Raw genomic sequence first — 17,294 nt, forward strand, 5'->3', positions numbered from 1 at the left:
GTACATTACAGAAGTAAACCATAGCTAGCAATTAAAAACAATTACATTGAGTTTATGCACAACAAGATGGAATAAATTTCCTTCTTTGGCCAGTATAGATGACCTTAGGCATAAATCATTCTAACACAAGGAACAGTTGCTAATTTTAGGGACGAGAGAAACTCCTGAATTATGTAAAAACAAGATTTCTTGTATTGCCCCAAACTACAATCCTACAAAGGATTAATGATGTGTAAGCTGTTAGCTCACATGTTAGCAGGCTCCATCAAAGAAACACAAAAGCACCCACTGCCTCCCAGTTCAGAGGGAGTGTGGAAAGGTAGCAGTTGGGCATTCAAGTTGGGCAACACAACAGGCATTTGTTTCTTATTCAAATGTAGTCTTGGTCAGGATTTTTCTCTGTTCTCAAACTGTCTCTGGTCTTCCAGGCTCCTTTGGTAATTGAAATGTTTTGCTGAATGTATGGAGTACACGGTTTTTACCGGGTATAAATTATTACTTTAGTACAGAATAAATTTCATACCAAGACACAAGCATAGTGTTATTTCAATGAGCATTTATTATATATTTTGCAATTGTGCTGCACACTGCTATAATTTACATGTTATATACAAGACTGAGCCAAGATACTGAATCCACATACAAAGCCTTTTTAAAGTAGATACCCAGATTTGAATGTGCTCTACATCTTCTGTATCATCACCTGGAATTTACCTGCAGGAAAAGCAGAGTCAGATCACATTATTACCATTAGAATTATTTCTCCAAGTAATTACTTTCTTGTAATTTTTTTAAAGAAATAGTAAGGAGCATTTTAATCTTACAGTTTAATTGTAAGCAGTTCAGCCATTATTTAAATTTAGCATTTAAATTTTAATTCCACACTGAACACCTTTCCTCTTTTCTTTTAAGTTCACCATGTCCCACATCACAGAAGTTTTGTCAGCTAAACCTAATATTTGTGCTAAGTCTGTGGAAACTTTTAATTGAGCAGCTTTTGTAGTTACAATGTAAGTCTTCACTTACTAACATCCTTAATGGCTCCTATAGAGAAAGAGCTTCATTTGTGCAAATAACCTTCTGGACACACATCCTTACACATCTGATGCTCCTAAATGTAAATACAACTTTTTGGTTTTGCTTTCCACTCAACATCATGGAGGCTTATCCTCTGTCAGTATTTTCTAAATACTGAAGGATATAGTAGCAAGCCATATCCTGAAGTTCACATGGACTCCTATGGCCCAGCAGCTTCAAACAAATCCCACCTTGAAAAATGCTTATAACAGCAACACAGCCAGTCAGAAAAGTGAGCTAATAATTGAATACTCCAAGTACTACTTACATGCAGGCATTGATGAAACTTCAGCTGTTACAATACTCTTTATTCCCAGATTTGATAGGCCTCCTCTGATCAGTCCACAGGTGAATGCTAAATACTAAATAAAAAGTTGCACTTCAAATGAGTGTGTACAGTGAACCTTGTTGATAAAGATTGAAAATAAGTGCTTAAGAACACAACTTAATACTTGGGCACCAGAAAACCATGGAGGTTTTGAGAAACTTTGTCAGGTCTCTAATAGATGAAAGCTCCAATACGTGGTAGAGTGGAGCTCACTACACAGACTGTTCTCATTAGAGGCAGTATTTTGAGTCACCTTCTCTTTCCATTAAACCTGTAGGAACTTAATATCCTTAAAAAGAATTATTCGCAAGACTTGGCTGAAATTAGCAACTGGTATTGAAATCAACAAAGGAGAAACAGTCCAAGACAGCATTCTTGTGCAGGCCATACCTTAGAATACAAACACCTGCAGATATTTAAAATGTGTGGTGCAAAATAGAATAAACATTTCATCAAACACACACACACACACAAAAAAAAAAAAAAATCCCATGGACAGCAGCCAATTGGGAGGACTAAGATCAAGAATTAAGAAACCATAAAATAGAAGTGAATGCCCCATTTTTTAATCCACCTGAACCAAAGTGCTCTATGACAGGTTCTGCAGAGGGACTGATTTTACCTGACTTATTACCATAACTCAGCATCTGCACTCAAAAGTATTTTTAATTGGTGGAAGATCCTTCTGAACATTCACATCATCTCAGAAGCTTGTTTTATGTAACAAATAGCATCTTCCAAATGTGTTCTGGGAATTTTAAAGAAAGTTTCTGAAAACACATGCTTCCCAAAGAGAAATAATCTGTGTGACAGTGGCAGGTAGTGGCAGAAGAGCACTTGCACCATGAAGTAACTCAAATGTCACAGCAGCAAGTTTCACAATAACCAAGACCATTTTTTGAAGTATAAATCCAATCCACTGTTCTAAAACAGGGTGCCTTTCTAAAAAGCACACAGGTTCTGAAGGCGTATCTTTGGGTGCCATTTAGAAGAGTTTGTATCTATTTAATTAAAAAATGTAAAGTTATTAATAGATCCAGGTAATTAAAATGAAACTGGTAGACCCTCCCCCACACAGAATCAAAGGGTACCTTTGGTGCATGTTCTAAATACTGCTTTCCTGCAGACATTTGTGTCAAGAGACGGAATTTATTGTCTTGAAGAACATAAATACCCTGTTTAAAAAGAAAAAGTTGAGAGCTTCAGTTAAATGTGCAGTAATATAAAACCCACATTTTCTGTGAATGGATTTGATTTGTAGATAAAATATATATGATCTCAGGCTGAAAAATAAAATTTTAGATTGAGGCATATGTGATTTAAGTTTAAATTGTATTATTTACTTACAAGGAATATCAAAAGGAAATATTCTTAATTGTGAGTAATTAAACAAACAAAAATTGTGAGTAATTAAACAAAAAAAAAACCCTAGATAATAATATGATCAGTTAACCCCAAACACTGTTTATGTACATTTCTTCTTGGAAGAGTCCTTCCACTGATTAGAAAAAATAGTTCCATACTAGAAAGTCTTTGGTAATATATCAAATGCATACTGATTTTTACATTCAAATCTATCTTCATTGGGTTTTGCACATCTCTATTCTTATTCTCAAAGTCAGTGGGAATTATTTTTCTTAATAGCACTACAGGCAACAACACCCAGCAGACAATCAAAGTAAAAGTCTGGTGTTTTCTACAATACAATTTAGTGCAACAGTATGCATGTTAATAAATTAAGTATAAACACAGTATAGCTTTAGCTACACCTGCCATGGTAATTTCCTTGCTACTGACTGTGCTACTTCAGAATTTCATAAGACTTGAGCTTAAATTAAGGCTGCATATACAATTAAGACCTTAAGCTCAATACTGCAGCTTTTTGCAATTAAAACCCCAGATTTCTAAAGTAATAATTACCTCTTATTACTTGATAAGTCACTGAAAAATAAAACCTATTTTATTCGGCACAATCCTTGTACAAATTCTTTTCTTCCTGATTTTACACAACAGGGAAATGGCCATAAGAAAACCAAGTGATTCAATTAGGAAAAAGATTTGGTTTTACTCTAGTAAAATGGCTCCTTAAGTTATTTTGATCTGGCTGTTGATATAGGAAAGCACATGCATACAGCACAATGTCACCAACATGCAAATCTGAGAAGTTTCTCTGCTGTTTCTCATATAAATATTTTCAATAGATTACAACTGTCTCAACTGCTGAAAATTCTTAACATTCTTCACAGTAAAAAAACCTCTTCACTGCAGCAATTCTATTTAAATAGATGTTAAGACAGTAATGTCACTTTTTCACTATTTTTTACTAACATTTATTAATTTATTTATTTAAGAGACAGATTAAAAAGTTCTTGTTTAAATGTTAATCAACTGTAATCATTGCTGTTCTTTCTGTAATGCTGCAACAGTGTATATGAAATTGAAAGCATTTAGTCTTTTCAAACAGGGTGGCAATAAAGACATCATAGGCAATTATTAAATTATATTCTAAAGCTACATGTAATATGAATATTGAAAAACACACTTTCTACACAAAACAAATATGGAACATTTTGGGTTTCTTATCTGGTAATTAATTCTAGACCAAGAAAAACAAAAAAATGCACTAGCAATTCAAAACTCTCACCACCTTTGTAAGTTAAATCTTAATCTACAGCATTAGTACCTGGTGATTAGTCCTTAGGTTATCTATTTGTTTTTTGAATACCGTTGTCCAAAAATCTTTGCAAATGAACTTCATAATATCTAATTCATCCTTGAACCTGGCAGTGTCTTTTGTAAACCTAAGAGAAAAGTGAGAAATATATCAATAATGATGGTACACATAACCTGACCAATTAAACAAAATAATTTTTTACAACACCATTTTTGAGGTTATTACAGAAATTAGTTTTCCAGCCTCATACAGTAGATCATACAGTATCATTCTAGCCTCACTGTCCATTCATCAAGTATTTTAACTTAAGAGCGACACAGTGTTATCTTAGTATCTGCAATAAGATAGCAGAATAAACTGTTTTAATTCCATGATTATCAAACATAGTTGACATACAGACAGGTGGAAAGTGCAAAGTGCTCCTTCAGTTTTATCTTCAAAAAAGTATCTAAATAGAAGATAAACAAAATGCTCACACTTATACTACTTCTTGGAAGGAGTACTTTAATTATGCAAAAGAGCTCTAACATAGGAACAAGCATATAAAACTTGTTCCCGTTTTTAATGAGAGACTCTTTCTCTTGCTTACTTCAGATTTCTCTCCCTTTATCCTCATTGAGGGTCTTTATCTGGCACTACGGGACCACTTTATTCAACAAAAGCATGACTTCAGAAACTCAGGAGGCTCCACACGACCTCGGAACGAGGGCTCCGCCTTGCATCGCCGGTCCCCAAGGGGCCCGAGCTGCTCAGTGGCGGAGTCGCGAGGGCTGAGAGCACTTTACAAAAATGAAATAGAGTAAGAGCCAATCATGAAATTATGCTCAAGAAGTAAATCAGAGAATGAATGAAGTCACAAAAGGTACCAGAAGCAGGAAACATGCAAAAGTCTACACAAAGTAGTATTAAAGATAATGGTAAGCATTAAAAGTAACCATGTACCCCGACTCGGTTTTCATGACGGCAAGCACTAGGAAAACAACACACTCCAAAACAGTCCCGTGATACACAAACACAGGTCCCCACAAGAATGAGATAGGAAAAGAGGAGATGCCAGAACAACTGATGGTAACAGGAACGCATTCTCCGTCCGGCCAAACCACCACACTGTGCCCGGCCAGGCGCGCTTTACCGGCGCGGTGAAAGCCCCGAGGACGAGCAGCGGCTGCCCGGGCCCGGCGGGACTCACCTCTCGATGAGCCCCTGCCCGACGCGGAAGCCCATGCTCTCCAGCTTGGTGGTGCAGCGCCCGTTCTCCTGCAAGACACAAGGCGCCGCGGCGGCCGCGTCAGCCCCGGCCGCTGCAGGACGGCCCCGGGGCGGCCCCGGCCTCACTCACCCCTTCGCCCTGCTCGGCGGCGCGGTACAGCCCCGCCACCATCTCGCTGTGCAGCAGCAGGAACAGCGCCTCGTCCGCCATCGCCGGGGCCGCCGCCCCTTCCGGGCGGGCCCGGACACCCGCGGGAGCTCCCGGCCGAGGCGGGGCGGCCCTGCAGTGTCGGCCGGGCCGGTTCTCCTCGCCGGGGAAGCTCTGGGAAAGGGGCTCTCGCGCTAAGGCTCCGCAGAGTCCGCGGACTCGGGCGCAGCCGGCAGCGCAGGGTCCTGAGCGAGAGCCGGAGCCGGGGATCAAACGCGCGGCTCCTGCGGAGCTGCTCCGCCCACCCTAACGCCGGAGCCAGGCGGCGCGCGTGTGTCACTGCCTTCAAGAGAGCGCCCGCCCCGCCGCGGGGAGCCGCAGAGCGACGTCGGCTGCAGCCGGCGAAGAGCGTGGTTTAAAGCCTCGCCGCCGCCCCGGGCGCCATGACTGAGGCGCACTGCGGAGCTTCCCCGGCACGCCGCTCCGGGCGGGATGTGAGGGCAGGAGCGGCCCCGGCACGCGCCGCCCGTCAGGCCGCCACCGCAGCCAGCGCCAAGTAACGGCCCCGTCTATTGGCTCGCCGGGCACAGGCCCCTCTGGTAGCTCAGCGCTGATTGGCCCGAGTCCCGCGCGTGCCGGCTCCTCGGCCCCATTGAGAGTGGGAAAGCAGGATGCGTCCCGGGCGGGTGGGAACAAGCGGCCTCGAAGTGGTTTTCTGATTGGGCTGTACGGAAATGACGTGTGAGTTCTCATTAGCTCTGTGTCATGTCACTCGGGCGGCCCCCTTCATTGATTCGCCAAGCTGGCAGGCAGAGCATTCCGCTAATTGGGCGGTCGGGATGCCAGTCTACCCTGGGCTCTGAGATTGGTGACCGCTTTTGGCGAGCCGCCCTGGCGGGCGTGCCCCTTCCTCTCGTGCCCGGTGATTGGCGGTCAGAGGGGGCCAGCGGAGTGCGATTGGCTGCGCCGTCGGGGCCCGCGGCCACCGGGGCGGGCGGGGCCTGTTCCCCCCGTTTCCCAGCGCTGCCTCGCGCGGGGCCCGGCCAGGCCGCGCGGCGGGCGCTATGGCGGTGGCGGTGCGCGCGCTGCAGGAGCAGCTGGAGAAAGCCAAGGAAAGCCTCAAGCACGTGGACGAAAATATCCGCAAGCTCACGGGCCGGGACCCCAACGATGTGAGGTGAGGCGGGGAGCGCCCGGCGCGCCGCCGTCCCGCGAAGGAAGGGCCGGGCGGCGGGGGGGGCGCGCGTCGGGCCTGCAGGGCGGGCGGCGCGGAGCGGGCCGCGGGTCCCCGCGTCCCGGTGCGGCCGGTGCGCCGATGGGGGAGCTCTGCCCCGCGGGGGTGGGGCACGGCCGCGGAGCGCAGGACGGAAGGGCCGCGGGCCCCTTGGGCCGGGCGGGCAGCAGCGCCCCGGGGCCGGGCAGGCACCACTAACAGCGCTTACCGTCTCTTTCAGGCCCCCTCAAAACAGGCTGTTAGCCCTCGCAGGCCCCGGTGGAGGTAGAGGGCGTGGGAGCTTATTGCTAAGGTAAGGAGGCGCAGGGCGGACAGCGGAGTTTCATCCATCCTTTCCCTGGCGCTGGTTCGTGCCATTGCCCTGAGTGCCGTGCGCTCCTCGTTCGCCTCGGCTGCTCGCTGCGGCGCTGTCTGAATGAGCGCCAGAGCTGCCCTACGGGCCTATGGGGGTTAAGTTTAAAGCGCTTTTTCCTTTTGAGTTGCAGCAAGTCTAAATGGGTGGTTTTCCCCGACCTTGTCAGCTGTTAGGCTGAAAAATAAGGGGAAACGTCAAAAAAGGCAGGTATTGCGTGGTGGCTGGGACCTTGACTTTGAAATCGTTCAAAATCAGTCTCTTGCTTATTAAAAAACTGGTAGGTGCTCTAGGAGGGATTTGGAAAAATATGTGGATAAAATCACATCCTGAAAGTTACTGCAGATAAGATTATTTGAACACAATTGGATGCTTTTTTCAGTGCAGCTACTCAGTTAAATAAGTGCAGAAATTCAAGGTAAAATTAGATGGTTCACAAGCAATGTGTTTGAACATTTCACTGCAGTACTAACAGTAAGTGGTGATAGAGCTGAGTAAAATTTATGTTTAATCGTGATTAAAAAGCAAAATTATAGTTCAGTCCCTGAAGTGGTCCAGGGATTAACCTAACTTTGCTCTAAGACCATGAGAGTTTTCTTTTTAGGCGTGGATTCTCGGATAGTGGAGGAGGACCCCCAGCCAAACAGAGGGACCTTGAAGGTGCATCCAGTAGGTGAGTGCAAAAACTTGTGGTAATCACACATCCTCTGAGCAGAGGGAGACAAAGCTCTCCCAGGATTTTCCTGGGAAGCTGTGAGAAAGCTCAGAGAAAGAATTAAAGCAATTATTATCTCAGTCTCTGCACCTGGCAGGCAATCTCTGTCAAAGATGGAGTTGTCAAGGAGTTGTCCCTTCTTGACCAGTAGGTGAGAGAAGATTCCTAAGGGCCAATCAGGTCTTAGGTCCACCATTGTTTCCATAAGAACTGTGGATTTCTAATAATAAAGTGTCTTTTCATACCTTCTGGTGATGGGGTCTCCATATCACCTTTGTCTGTCCCTGATACCCTCTCAGTGATAAAAACTAATGCAGCCAACTTGCTTTTCCAAATGAGAATTTGTAACAGTAAACCAAAAACTGGTAATAACTGGTGACTTCCACTGTCTTCTTTGGAGATTACTTACTGAAGACTTGTTGGGAATAATTTGGGTGATAGCAAATCACTCAGTGAAATCTTTTTCATACCTTAGAGCAACATTAAGATGGTAGCAATAACATATAGATATAGCAATGCAAAGATATTTGGATATTTTTTATGTTTTATTTGGCATACAGTGTGCTATATTACATTCTTCTTGGTTGTGACATTTGTTTGCAGTGAACACGAATTATGACTGAGATCTGTTCAGTAAATTGAATACAGGCAATGTGACAATGGACTTGGGTTTTGAGCTTTCACATCTGGTTGCAAATCCATCAGATGTGACTGATAATGGTGAGCTTGAGTGCTGTAGGCACTTAATGTGCAGTGGTAGTTCTTGACCAAAACAAAGCTTACTTTGGAATTTTTGAGTTAGCAGAAAATGAAGCTGGGAAACAGGACAGTGCTGTGCCACAAAGCTGAAAAAAAACTTCAACCTTAATTATTTATTTTAGGATTTATTTTATTTAAATTGTTTGTTTTAAAGTTGTTCTTTGTTAAAGCCTTAGTTCATCCATGTCTCAAGTGGTAAGCCCTCTGCCTCTCTCCCATAGGTATTTCGTAGGTAATTTGAACAGCATTTCCTGTTTAAGAAATTATACCAACCTGTCCATGTCAGTGCATTCAAATCTGTCTAGTGACAGATTATACCAGTAGCCATTTTAGAGGTTTCTGGAAAAGCGCAAACATTTAAAAGAATAAATTCCAAATGTATTTTTAAAAGTCAAGTATGGTATTTGTGGATTCTTCTGTTTTTATTAGTCTGCAATTAGTATTAAAATTTAAACTCATAGATTTTCACCAACAGTAGATTCCGCCTGTAAAATATTACTTACTGGTTGTTGGAACAGTGGGGAGGTTTTCACCAAAGTGTTGGTTCTTCTGACTAGACATGCTTGTATTTTCTCCTGCTGGAAGAGATTCTCTCCTAAATACATGTTCTCTAATGGCAGCTGGCTTTCTTCCTCAGGCTGGGTGGAGAACGCCGGACAAGAAGAGAATCACGCCAAGAAAGCGACGCAGAGGATGATGATATTAAAAAGGTAGCGTATAGCAAATGGAGCTGTGCAAGAAGGAACCTACCTGCAGCACCATGAACTAAGGAGTTTGTTTTTCTTTCTTGTAGCCAGCGTTGCCATCTTCTGTCGTTGCTACCTCCAAAGAGCGAACACGTCGAGACCTTATACAAGATCAGAATATGGATGAGAAAGGAAAACAAAGGTATGCAGAAATCTCTTTTACACTACCTGATACTTTTAAGTTCTACCATAGAAAGTAGCTTTAGATTTGAAAGATATTGCACACAAGCTGTTGTGTATCAAAGATTATGTACAACAGCTACCATTATGACACAAAATTTAATTTAAAAAGTATTCTCTGAAAATACTTCACAAGCAGCAACATGTGCATTGTTCACATAACTGACATGGATTCTGCTTTTTGGGCCACCTACAGGAACAGGTTTGCTAGTGCTGTTTTAATGTCGTTCGAGTAAGACAGAAATATCTGTAGCTTCATTGGTTGCTTAACGTCTTGGATTATTAGAGCTGTCTTGGCTCATCATTTATTTTGTTGGTTAAAGTAGGGTTTTGGATATGACTCCTCACTCCCTCTGCCTCTTTTTTTAAATGAAATAGTTCCATCGTGTTTCTTTTCTCGTACTAGTTTGATTTCTTGTTGTGTGTACACTCTTGCCTTCATTTCACCTGCTGCTTTTTTGATTTCTCCTATGTATATCTCCTTTTTCCTATATTTTCTTTTTCTCAGGGCTATTAAAATTCTAACTGAAATACAGCTGTATTGGTAAGAGGTATTTGAAAATCAAATTTGCAACTGTGTTTGACCTCTTGGACTCCATCTACTTCAGACTGCAAGTCACCTGATGCAGTGATAGTTATACCCCAAATAAACAGAAGAATTAGAACTGGAATAAGGAACTATAGAAATCTTCTCTAATAAGTCCCCACCGATCAACTGTCACAGAAAACTGGCACTTCACTTGCTTCTTTTTGTTATAACCCCACTTAGAGTCTTCCATTACTAGGTTCTAATTGCTTCCCTCACAGGGAGACTTCCAAAATGCTTACTGAACTTCCTACATCTTCAGACTAAAAGCTTGTTCCCTCAGAATTGTAGTTTTACTGCTTGTCAGTTCAGTAGTCTCTAGGGAGGTGAGAAAACCAGTGTTAGTCCCTATGAATTGTGGTGGAGGGAGGTTCTTTAAGAGGATAACATCCCCTGAACTCCTGATTTTGCTCAGTGTCTTCTGGGATGTTATTCATGTACAAATGCACTTTCAGTTTTTGATTTTTATCTGTTCCTGTTTCTATTATTTGATACACTTTTACCTTTCCATGTGAGGTTTGTGCCACTGTAATAGAGTAGTGCTTAGAGAAGACAGTAGCATTTCCTTTCTCACTTTATCAGGTTGAAGGCAAATAAGAAAGGCTGCATGAGGTTGTAAAGACTTTAATTTGGGATTGAATGAAAATAAATTGAAGGTGAAAGTCAAGAAACTAGTTCTTGCTCAGAAGAAGGGAATTTGTTGAAGAATTTTACTTATTTTTCTCAAAACAACGCCTAATCGAATGAGAGCTGTTTTCATACCACAGTGCAGTGTCTCATTGCTGGGCAGCTCTGACAGATAAGCTTTCACTCCCCTGTGGCTCCATTTCTCCTTAATAGTCTAAGCAGATTGTGGAGAGGGGAGTGCATGCTTTTTAGAAAACCCAGTTTGCTCCCTCATTGATAGCTCACACTGTATTTCCTTCACTTTTTTTCTTCAGTACTCTCTGCTTTAAGATTTTTTTAAAGTATTTCCTTAGTGTTATTATTTATAGATGAAAAATGTGCAGGCTGCCAGTTTTGCCAGTGCTAGCTGTTCTGTGTTACTCATAAGAGCTGTGTCTTACTCATAAGCAAAATGATATGTCACTGTAAATTATATCCTGGACTGTTGGCACAGTCAGTATGTCTTCTATTGCTAATGGCCTTGGGTACTACTGGGCCTTTAAAAATAAGTATCCTTCAGGTGGAAAATTTCTCTGATTATTTATACAAATAAAAATCTTAGTACTTGAACTGAATCTTAAATTTCTTTTTGTTGTGCGTTTGTTTTTTTTTCAGGAATCGACGTATATTTGGCTTGTTGATGGGCACTCTTCAAAAATTTAAACAGGAGTCCACAGTTGCTATTGCTACTGAGAGGGTACTTACTTTAAATTCTATCAGATTGTAAATAATAAAGCAAAATTGTTTGGTTAAGTTATTACAAGTAAGAATGAAAGTTCCCTACAGTGTAGGTTGCAGGTGCAGCAAATTGATGAGAGTGCATGGAGATTTTTGTTTGTCTTAATTCAGGGGAATGAGGGTGGGAGGCAGGAAAGGCATTCTTGCTATGACTTTGTAACCCTGTTTCTGACCTTTGTGGAAACAGAAAGGCAATGTTAAATGGAATTTAATCAGGTAACTATTTAAGAGGTCATAGGCTATTTTTGGAAATAATAGTGATGAAGTAGTGCCTACCCTGGTGTGTTCCAGATGTTTAAATTACAACCAAGTATACAGAAATCTATGCTTGGTTATGCTATCTGTCTAAAAATATCTTTTGTGTTCCAGTACAGATAACCAGAATTTCTGATTATAATTAATGAATGTGTCATTGTACTGAAGCAAAGGCTTCGCGTAGCTTAGTGATTACTTTAAAAACTTTTATATGGGATGGTGGTAACTTTATTCCGTTTTTAATTTGTAAAGACTATGGTATTTGTTTACTGTTGCATTAAATGGGTTATTCAGTTAACACTAATAACTTTTAGAATTAAAAAATAGTGTTTTAAAGGTCGAATTTCAGCAGTCCAGTTAAGCAGATAGAAAGATTTAAACTTAAAACGTTTTCTGTATAGTGTCAGCAGAGCTGACTCACAGTGCTGGTATTGATTATTTTCAGATGCAGTATTTGGGTGGTTTACCTAACTTGTCATGTGGCACATAAGACCAAAGTTCACTTTTGCCTGCTTACATTAGAACAAAAAGCTGTTTATCAGGATGGTCTAGAAACATGGAGTCCCTGTCTAATTTATAGCAATATGTGATTGCACAAAGAGACTTTGAAGAGTTACTGCTCCTTGCAAAATTTTTCTGAGAATACCTATGGAGATCTTTTTTTGTTCATACATATACACTTGCTATAAATCAAAGTTGAGGCCTGAGGGGTTTTACAACACAGATATTCTTTTGTTCAGGCAGTAAATTCTTTTTGACAGTTATTGTACAATCTGATCACATGGCAGTTTAGGGCATACAAACGGCATTCCTAGATATATAATTAGCAATTAATATACTGGAAGTGTTCAGAATCTAATTTTTGTTGGTCACAAACACCAGTCTGCAGTCCCTCATTTGTTTTTGGAGTAGTTTAGTTCTTTCCCAAGTGGGAAATTTACCTGATTTCCCTGATACTTCAAATACATTGCTTTTATTTTTCTGCCACTGAGGGGGAAAAAACCAACTTACTGACGTTTATATAGAAAATTTAAGTCCAAACTGAAAGATAGTAATGCACACAGAAATTCACATAACTATACAGTTAAACCAACAAAAAATTAGGTGCCAGCAAGCTGGAGTTTAGGAGGTATTTCCTAATATGTTTTGAGGAATGCCTTTAATGGTGTAAATAATTGAAAATTATTAAGTGGATCAAACTGGAACACATTCTCTTGATGTAGAAAAAAAATTAAGATTGTATTTCATTTATTTTAGCAAAAGAGACGACAAGAAATTGAACAGAAACTTGAAGTGCAGGCAGAAGAAGAGAGAAAGCAAGTTGAAAATGAGAGGCGAGAACTGTTTGAAGAAAGACGTGCTAAACAGACAGAGCTGCGGTTATTGGAGCAAAAGGTTGAGCTTGCTCAGTTGGTGAGTTTTTGTTTTGTTCTTGATCTTTCTCTTGTTTAAACTATTCTTGTGTATCTCAGGGTTATTTTCTTTCATTTCTCAGCAAGAAGAATGGAATGAACACAATGCTAAAATAATTAAATACATAAGAACAAAGACAAAACCTCATTTATTCTACATACCTGGCAGAATGTGTCCTGCTACGCAGAAGCTGATGGATGAGTCACAGAAAAAGATGAATGGTAAGTGGTCTTTGTGATACAAAGCTCCTTGTTCTTGCCTCCCTTTGTTTGCCATACAAATTTATTTTAAGTCTCTGCTTAAATACATTAATTTCATGCTTAGGACAAACTATATTCTTACATGAGTGTTCATCATAATTGGAAATTACTCTTTCAGTGACTTATTTTTATACTGAATGGGATTTGATTCTCTTACAAGAAGTCAAAAGATGCATATGCATAATTTCAGAGGTATGTGTTTGAAACAGTCCTTAATATTAGCTTTAGTACCCAGATGTATCCAAGTGCAACAACTTCATTTTTGAAAAGGCAGATTCTATGAAGACACAAGGAACTGCAGGTGTTTACAAAGCATTTGAGAAGTATTTTCTTAAGCATAACATTAGAAATTTGATGATTTTTTTACTTCAATGTGTGTTCATTTCTGTTTCACAGGATGACTATATTTTTCTTTTGGAGAACAATTTAAAATGCTCCGATTGATGGTAGTCTTACTGTTCTTTTTTTATTAAACTAAGAATGTATTGGTTTGGTTTTTTCTTAGGCGATTTTCTTTATTTTGTGGGGTTGGGGGATAAGAGAAGATAGCTTACCTGTCTGGATAGTCTACAGTAATTAAGCTTTCTTAATACCTAGCTAGCTTTTTGCTTTTTTTTTACTGTCTTTTGTTTGCTTTAGAAGTATAACCTTAATAGGTAAATATCAGGACATTAAGGTATTCTTTTGTTACACTGTTAGTTGGTTTGATTTTAATGAAGTCAAAAAGTTTTTGTTAACTTAGATTTAGGGCTTTACTCTTTGAATACTCAGCTGAGCTTACTTTCCCTTTTGCTTTGTTTTCTTAAGGTAACTAGCAGTCTTTTTCTTTATGCATGAATGGCTTGCTACTTCAGAAAGGACATGGTTGCAGTATTTATAAGTTGAACAATTCGATAACTTATTAGCTCATAGTTAAAGGGTAAGTAGACTTCAGTGTCTGTAGATTATCTTAACTATTATTTATGCATTTATTCCCTAGCGCTCTTTGAAAGCAGGAGAAATGAATTTGCAGAGCAGATTAACAAAATGGAGGCCAGACCCAGAAGACAATCTGTGAAGGAAAAAGAACATCAGGAGGTGCAGAATGAAGAAAAGAAGGAAGAACAGAACAAGGAGCAGGAAGAGGGTAAGGTGGCTCAGCAGGTGGAAGAGATGGAGACAGGTAATCAGCATAATGATGTAGAAATGGAGGAGGTAGGGGAGGAAAAGGGAAAAATAGGTTCAGGTTCAGGGCATAGTGATGCAGAAAAAGAACAGGAAGAGGATGAGCAGAAACGTGACATAGAGATGAAAGTAGAAGAGCCTACTGAGGTGAGGGAGAATGACAAGCAACAGGATGATCAGCATGAGGAGGTCACAGTTGTAAAAGAGGAGAGTGAAAACATTCAGCCTGTGGATAATGAGCAGGATGTGGCTGAAATGAATGAGACAGATGGTGTAGAACCTGTAGAAAATGAAAATGGCAAAGAAATAGAACCAGAAACAGAGTGTGATGCTCAGCCAGAAAAAGTGTGTAATGTTCCTTCTCCCAAGAAGGAGAAAGGTATCAAAACAGAAAATAATGCTGAATTGGAAGAAACACAGGAGAAAACACCTGAAGCTCAGACAGAATCTGTGGCTGAGGCTCTGTCTCAGCCACAGTCTGTGCCACTAGCACAATCACCTCAGTTGTCTCAGTCCACTCAGGATACGGAGCCCCAGACAGACAAGGATGAAAATGCTGTGGTGTCTGTAAAGGTGGTTGAAGCCCAGGCAGAGCAGAATCAGACAGCGAGTGCAGAAAGTAAGAGTAAGACTAGGAGTAGAAGCAGGGGTAGGGCAGGGAACAAAACTGGTCATACCCGCAGCAGCAGCAGTAGTAGCAGTAGCACTTCAAGCAGTACTACCAGTGCAAGTAGTTCCAGTACTGGCAGCAGTTCCAGTCGGAGCAGTTCCACCAGCAGCAGCACTACAAGTGGCAGTACGAGCAGGGACAGTAGCAGCAGTAGCTCCAGCAGTAGTGAGAGTAGAAGTCGAAGCCGAGGCAGAGGGCATAACAGAGACAGAAAGCGCAGAAGGAGCACAGACAGGAAGCGAAGGGATGCTTCTGGAGTAGATAGAAGTCACAAGTCCTCAAAAGGTGGTAGTAGAGATACTAAAAGCTCAAAGGATAAAAGTTCGAGGTCTGACAGAAAGAGATCTATATCAGAAAGTAGTCGGTCAGGCAAGAGAACTTCACGGAGTGAAAGAGACCGTAAATCAGACAGGAAAGACAAAAGGCGTTAACAGAAGAGACCAAGCTTCCTTAGCCTAATCTTTGCAGCAGAAGATTTATTTGAGTGAAAGGATTCCTTGTAAGGAGGAAGAGAAGGCTGCCTTAAGAATTGCATGCTGTAAAAAATCTTTTGGAAAAATGCAGACTGTTTACCAGGCATTCTTGTACTTTTTACATAATTTTGTAAAAGGTTACTTACCAAAATTATGTGAAGTTCCTGAAAATGTAAAAATAAAAGATTAACACTCCTTTGCATCTTTTTTTTAAATATCCTGTACTCATTAAGATCCTCTGTATATTTTAATAGGTAAACCTTTAAAGTAGATGTGATCATTTCTTCTGTATCATACACTTTTTTTTGTAGAAATAAATGTGCATTTTAAATAAATTGTTTGAGATGTCCTGTTGACAATTAAATTCCCCTTTTAGATTATATGTAGGAAGGCAGCGTTGCAGGAAATATACAGTTTTGCCTTTCCCCTCTATTCCTTGCAAGAGTGAGAATTTTAAGACCTAGTACAGCAAATAATCTCTCCAGTGCTGGGTAGGAAGGCAAAGTAATTGATTTTAATCTATTTTTTTTTTTTTATTCTGTAACTGCAAGCTCTTAGTCAATTCTATCTTTCAGTTTTATAAAATTTCCTATCTGTAGGCAAGCAGTAATTAAATGGCAATGTTAACACTGGCCAAGGTAGCTCAAGTCAGTCTGGAAAACCACTCTTACCTGCTTTCTGCAGGTGCTTTCGTAGTATTTGAATCTATGTTCTAGATATAGGTAATACCTCTTCAATGATGATCCTTGTTTTGGTGGCCAGTGGAAGAAAGGCTCCAGCTTGCTTCTCAACCACGATTCCTTTTGTTTTAGTTGCAGACTAATCTTTGATCCCTTCATACCACTAGGAATAATTACATTGCAGTGTTGGAGTTACCTGGGACTACCTAATACTAATGTTGTGTGCGTGCAAGAATGCTTTCTGAATGTATTTAATAAACCTAAGGTGGTATAGTGTTATCTATGAAGGTGAATACTGTTTTTATATAATTTTGTATGGAAAACTATAACATCTGTTGCTTTGTTCTGTACATGTGCAAATAAATGTGGCTTTGTAGACTACTTACTTTCTCGTTGCCCATGATCTTTTCTATTAACAGGTGTATTACCTTAATCTTTCTACACTTAAAAGTATGAATTGTAATTGCAGGTGGCTGTACCTTACAAGCTTTATATCCAAAATTATTCTTAAGGCTTTTAATTGTCTATTAACTGACTATGAAACTGTAGTGCTATAATCTATGCTGTCTTGACAGGAAGAGAATTGTGTTATCTGATATGCCAAATCACAGACCAGGAAATCCTAGAAAGATTTTAGTATGGAAGGACACATAAGCTTGGTTTAGTGTACAAAATGCCATACACCCCATTTTTCTGGAAGCTAGTTGCCAGGTTCTAGCTTGGAGTGTGTCAGTTTTCATCTCAACTCTACAGTAGTGACAGATTTATGTGTTCTGAAATGCTCAATGTCATAACAAGAAATGTGTCTAGTAAGGGATGGAGTGTAGCACAAATAGTCAATGGGAAAACATGGGCCTCCGCTTTCTCAAGGAGTTCAGATTCCTCAGTCCATTTGCTATTTCAATATCCTATCTGCCTCTGTCTCTTTACAACAGAGTAATTTTTATTCTTGTCAGTATTTTCCAAC

General features: G+C 40.5%; 2 protein-coding genes across 2 annotated transcripts; one reads left to right on the top strand and one right to left on the bottom strand.

The window, feature by feature from the left end:
* Window positions 1–536: 536 nt before the first annotated feature.
* On the bottom strand, window positions 537–6,118 carry TRAPPC6B (trafficking protein particle complex subunit 6B). The gene is made up of 6 exons (XM_041399194.1): window positions 5,419–6,118; window positions 5,269–5,336; window positions 4,089–4,206; window positions 2,497–2,580; window positions 1,346–1,439; window positions 537–714 (listed from the first exon to the last, which is right to left on the bottom strand). Exons 1-6 carry the CDS (start codon window positions 5,497–5,499, stop codon window positions 683–685), a joined length of 477 nt encoding a protein of 158 aa, XP_041255128.1. The 5' UTR covers window positions 5,500–6,118; the 3' UTR covers window positions 537–682.
* Window positions 6,119–6,433: 315 nt separating this feature from the next.
* Window positions 6,434–16,705, top strand: PNN (pinin, desmosome associated protein). Its single transcript, XM_041398339.1, has 9 exons — window positions 6,434–6,613; window positions 6,891–6,962; window positions 7,627–7,695; window positions 9,134–9,206; window positions 9,290–9,384; window positions 11,290–11,371; window positions 12,925–13,080; window positions 13,163–13,301; window positions 14,320–16,705. Exons 1-9 carry the CDS (start codon window positions 6,501–6,503, stop codon window positions 15,603–15,605), a joined length of 2,085 nt encoding a protein of 694 aa, XP_041254273.1. The 5' UTR covers window positions 6,434–6,500; the 3' UTR covers window positions 15,606–16,705.
* The last annotated feature ends 589 nt before the right edge of the window (window positions 16,706–17,294 follow it).

The sequence above is a fragment of the Onychostruthus taczanowskii genome, unplaced genomic scaffold, assembly GCF_017590055.1.
Source record: "Onychostruthus taczanowskii isolate IOZ18803 unplaced genomic scaffold, ASM1759005v1 scaffold1, whole genome shotgun sequence".
Lineage (NCBI taxonomy): Eukaryota > Metazoa > Chordata > Aves > Passeriformes > Passeridae > Onychostruthus > Onychostruthus taczanowskii.

What these genes read in the sequence shown, in the direction of transcription:
- PNN (XM_041398339.1), top strand. Translation starts at nt 6,501, where the DNA reads ATGGCGGTGGCGGTGCGCGCGCTGCAGGAGCAGCTGGAGAAAGCCAAG. An exon ending in AGGATGATGATATTAAAAAG is followed by an intron (nt 9,207 to 9,289) that starts GTAGCGTATAGC and finishes TCTTTCTTGTAG; the next exon opens with CCAGCGTTGCCATCTTCTGT. An exon ending in GTCACAGAAAAAGATGAATG is followed by an intron (nt 13,302 to 14,319) that starts GTAAGTGGTCTT and finishes TTTATTCCCTAG; the next exon opens with CGCTCTTTGAAAGCAGGAGA.
- TRAPPC6B (XM_041399194.1), bottom strand. Translation starts at nt 5,499, where the DNA reads ATGGCGGACGAGGCGCTGTTCCTGCTGCTGCACAGCGAGATGGTGGCG. An exon ending in CCGCCGAGCAGGGCGAAGGG is followed by an intron (nt 5,337 to 5,418) that starts GTGAGTGAGGCC and finishes TGTGTCTTGCAG; the next exon opens with GAGAACGGGCGCTGCACCAC. An exon ending in AGTTTCATCAATGCCTGCAT is followed by an intron (nt 715 to 1,345) that starts GTAAGTAGTACT and finishes CTTTTCCTGCAG; the next exon opens with GTAAATTCCAGGTGATGATA.